Source organism: Nematolebias whitei, chromosome 5, assembly GCF_014905685.2.
Source record: "Nematolebias whitei isolate Nwh7 chromosome 5, NemWhi1, whole genome shotgun sequence".
In the NCBI taxonomy this organism is placed as follows: Eukaryota; Metazoa; Chordata; class Actinopteri; order Cyprinodontiformes; family Rivulidae; genus Nematolebias; species Nematolebias whitei.
Genome location: NC_056502.1, coordinates 16,918,839 through 16,923,428, shown reverse-complemented (window position 1 = coordinate 16,923,428; position 4,590 = coordinate 16,918,839). Strand labels below are relative to the sequence as shown.

At 41.1% G+C, this 4,590-nt stretch overlaps 1 protein-coding gene across 1 annotated transcript in view; it reads left to right on the top strand.

The window, feature by feature from the left end:
- The window catches only part of tars2 (threonyl-tRNA synthetase 2, mitochondrial), a 13,152-nt gene extending 9,889 nt beyond the window's left edge, over positions 1 to 3,263 (top strand). The window contains exons 13-18 of the mRNA XM_037676277.1: positions 62 to 139; positions 1,238 to 1,338; positions 2,408 to 2,509; positions 2,608 to 2,680; positions 2,819 to 2,933; positions 3,090 to 3,263. Of these exons, the coding sequence (XP_037532205.1) occupies positions 62 to 139; positions 1,238 to 1,338; positions 2,408 to 2,509; positions 2,608 to 2,680; positions 2,819 to 2,933; positions 3,090 to 3,232 (612 nt within the window). The 3' untranslated portion in view covers positions 3,233 to 3,263. The remainder of the gene's footprint in view (positions 1 to 61; positions 140 to 1,237; positions 1,339 to 2,407; positions 2,510 to 2,607; positions 2,681 to 2,818; positions 2,934 to 3,089) is intronic.
- Positions 3,264 to 4,590: the final 1,327 nt, after the last annotated feature.

The following is a 4,590-nucleotide window of genomic DNA, read 5'->3' as shown; positions in this document are numbered from 1 at the left end:
TGTGTGTGTGTGTGTGTGTGTGTGTGTGTGTGTGTGTGTGTGTGTGTTCTCATTCGAGCAGCAACTAATGAATGGTCTGCAGCAGTTTGGTGAACATTGGAAGCTGAACCCTGGAGACGGAGCTTTTTACGGCCCAAAGGTCAGTGGGAGGAGTACCATTTACTCAACCCTCCTGCTGCCCTTGGGTCAAAATGACCCTGAGACCTCAGTTTTTGACCCAAGAGCAGCAGGAGGGTTAAAAATATAAAGAAGGTCCAGACAACATACAGAAGTAAACAGAAGGTTTCAGTGTTTACTAGCAGTCTAAACTATAAATGCACTGTCTGCATTTGAATTTTTTTTAGCCACTACAGACACAAAACTTGAACCAAAAAGATCCACAGATTTTAACAATAAAGTTTAACAATACGTGTTTTAGGATTATCTGCATATACAAATTACTCCAGGCTGCAGAACGGACCACATGTACGTGTGCTGTTGAAGAAATATTAAAGGCTCATTTGGCAGATGCACCAGAAGAAATCATGCTTTTATTCAGTTTAACTTTAGGATTATTGTCACTTTATCACAGCTCCTCAGTTCCAGATTGTTTTCTGGTACAGTCACAGGGACAACAAACTATTTTTTGTTTTTGTTATGAATTAAAGGAATGAGATCAAATGAGTGTGAGATTTCACATGTGGTCAAAAGCTTTTTTCTTCTTTATTTCAGTCAGATTTAGGCTAAATTCTCTTTCTGCCATTCTCAAAGTCGACTTATTTCTGGTGAGATCTTCATTTAAAAATTAGTCCTGGTTTTCATCTTTACAGCTAATCCCCAACAACAAAAGCACCAAGTTGAATTCTTAAATCATCAACTGGTAAAATGATGCTCTGATTATTAATTTGTAATTTAATCCTTTTAAAGTTCATCATTGTAGCATCAGTCCTTTAATGCTCAGTTCCTTTTATTAATCATAAAATGATGTGAACTGAGCTCTGCTTTCTTTGAGGCAGTTTAATTTGTGCACGAAGTCAACGAGCATCATGAGGACAGGATCAGAGTCATGAAGGCACAGAGGTAGGTCAAGTCAGGACGAGCGTGACACTTCAACATTTTACAGCCATGCAGCGAGGGACTGCCGGCCACAGTTAGGTAGTTGAACTTCTCCCAGAATCATAAAGTTTGTCACCTTTTGTGTGCAGGAATATTCACCTAACTCTAAAACCAGAACAGACTTTTTCCTTTTTCTTCATAGATTGACATCCTGATTAAAGACGCAATCGGCCGACAACACCAGTGCGCCACAATCCAACTGGACTTCCAGCTGCCGATCAGATTCGACCTTCAGTACGTCGGGTGAGTCGGTTCAGAACTGCTGCGTTTGGCGTTCAGTCCCTGAGGCGTTGGTCTGCACGGCTCTAAACCAGCACTGTTGACAAATCTGCTTTGGTTTCTGATAAACTTGCATTTGGATGTGAAGTTCGGTGATTGTTCAGGTTTAAATAAAACAAATTAAGTCGATTTGGTCATGAATACATCGTCTTGTTCTCTGTCTGCCTCTCGGTTTTTCACTTCATATGTTTTCAGTCAGTAAGTTGGGATAGAAGCAGGGCAGCCGACTCGGGACCTGAAAGTCCCAGGTTAGATCCCCAGCCATTCCCACATGTCATGGTGTCTCTGAGCAAGACACCCAATCCCTAATTGCTCCCCGGGTGCCTACATAGCTGCCCACCACCCCACCTGGGTGCATCCCAGGTAGAGTTGCATTCGGGTCCAAAAAATCTGATCCAACCCGGCCCCAGCCTGTAGCAATCATTTCTGAACCCCACCCAACGAATTACCAGTAGTTCATTCAGCCGCTGAGTGCAGCGGCTGAATGAACGTCCATTTGGACTGATGGATCGCTGCCTGGCAGTCCCATCTGAAGCTTAACTGAACTTTATTTTACCTCTTTCAAGGCCGGTCAGTTCGCAGTGAAATGGCCGCATGCGGCTGGTGAAAGTATGGCAAGCCATGTTACCATATAATTGGAGTTTATGGCAAGTCATGATGCCATATAATTGGAATTTATGGCAAGTCATGATGCCATATAATTGGAACACGGCTGATCCACTCACTCAATCAAAAGCCCGACACCAACATGGTCCACTCATCCAGCACATTATCATGGCTCTGCTTCCGGCCCGGGTTAGAAATGATAATCCCAGTTTTTATGGGTTAAATGCAGAGAACTAATTTTGCCGTTGTATGGGAACATACAATGATGACAACACACAGCACTTTACTTTTAAAGGAAGAACCCTGGTGCAAGAAATGTCTGGTTTTGGTTCTTACAACAGGTCTCAATCATGGATATCTTTTTAAAATCAATAAATGTATCTTTTCTATAAATTTGAACTCTGACCTAAATCATTTTTAAACCCAGACAAGATGGAGTGTCATGCAGACCAGTGATGATCCACAGAGCTGTACTGGGATCACTGGAGAGAATGATTGCCATCCTGGCTGAAAACTTTGGAGGAAAGTGGTATGATGATGAACTACAGGATTTTATTAAGCTGTAGAGTATGACACTGTATCAGCCCCCTAACTCTTATTTTATTTGATCTTTTAAACCCAAACCAGGCCACTGTGGCTGTCTCCAGCTCAGGTGAAGGTGATTCCTGTAGGGGGCAGCAGTGAGTCATACAGCAGACAGGTCAGTCTCCGATGGAAACCTGCCAATAAGCTGTACTTGGTGTTTTTTTTTCCCCCCACTATCATGATTAATTTGTTAATATTAGAAGAGCGTTACAGATACTATCTTCCATTTTTTTACCTCTTGTCTCCTCTTAAGGTGGTCCAGCAGTTCTGTGAAGCTGGCTTCATGGCTGATATGAGAAACGATCATAGCGCAACCTTAAATAAGAAGATTCGCGCCGCTCAGTTGGCTCAGTACAACTACATATTTGGTAAAGATGAAAAACTAAGATGAAAACTGGCAGTTTAATAAACTAAAGCCTGTCTCAGTTGTTTCTTTCCATCAGTGCACTGTTTTGAGTTTGTACCTAACAGATATCGATGTTAGCATATTTAAGCACTTTATTTTTGTTGTTTTTTTTTCATAGTGGTGGGCGATAAGGAGCGTGAGAGTGGGACAGTGAATGTCAGAAGCAGAGGGGGTAAACAACTTGGCAGGAGGCTGACAGAGGAGGTGCTCAAGTCTCTTAAACATCTACAAGACACCAGGAGCAACCTGGACGAGTTCTGATGAATTTCTGTAACAAATGTTTGCTTTAAATGTATTTTATTCATATGTGGATGTTGAGAAATATAATGAAATGACACAAACACTGAGGTTTTTGCATTTCTCTGATTGCTGATTTGTTCTTTAATGGGATTTGCTGATAGATTTCCACCCAGAAATCCTCAAAGTAGAGATTTAAGTCTATTTAAAGATCTGTATCAGACTAAAATAAGTACTCAGCTGTAATTAGTTCATCAAAAGCCCCTCTAAAACATGCAGACCTTCTGCTTTGATAGCTTTATCACAAGAGCAGAAAACCAGACATGCCTTTAAAAGTCTGTTAGGAAGGGAGGACACGGAGGGAGATCTGACTATAATAGGAAAGGTAGCAGTTGTGTGTTTTTCATGTATGTTTAGTGGAAACAGCAAAGTCATGGTAAAGGTCAAAAGGATTGGAAGTTTTTCCTTTTTTTAATGAGGGAGGGCAGCAGGATGGAAAAGACATCAGTCACAACAGTGACACCGAGGCAAAGAGGGAGGTTTCTGCTCTGAGAGGAAACAAATTGGGCTTAACGGGCCAAAACTATAAAGATTTCAGTTAAACAGGTGGCGGTGATAATTTTTTTTTTTAAATAAAATGATTTAATGTGTCTGAGAGGTGGACTCTTCAATGCTGTTTTCAGGAATATTAACGGTGAAATTCGGCATCTTGATGGATGCTTGTATCAGGATTCAATCAGTTTTATGGATTTAATTGTTTTGACACTTTTTGCTAAATGTTTAACAGAACAGTTCTCATATTTTACAACATAAATCTGCTGGTGCATCAAGCAAATTAGATGATGGTGTGGTCATTTTTTTTTTTTTAATGCACTAGAGCAGTTTTAGATTTGTGCGATTGCTAAAACGCCACAAAGTTAATGAAATGCCTGCGCAGCTGAAGTGCAGCGGTGAAGTCAGAGCTGTGAAGCTGCACGTCCTCTCTGCAGAGCGAGGGATCAAACTAAACCAGCCTTAACCATGTTTTCTTTTTAGACGTGAAGATTTGTCTTAATAATAATAACTCTTCCTCTGGGACTAAAGTGTTCATGTGAAACTTTACAGTACTGTGATGGACTTGTGACCTGTCCAAGGTGTGCCCACCCCTTAACGGTGACCCCCACGACCCGGAAAGGAAGAAACGGGTAAAGATAATGGACAAACTTCACAGTAATGAGAGTAGCATTCTTTAAAAGAACTTCCAACTTTTGTTCCAAAGTTTTTAACAAAAGTTCTCAAATGATCTGGTAGTGCTCAAAGTATGTGATGGAGGGGGCTGTCAGCTACTACCACACTAAAGTTTAGCTCAGCAGCTGTAAAATCGGCTGAGTTGTAGCCATTTA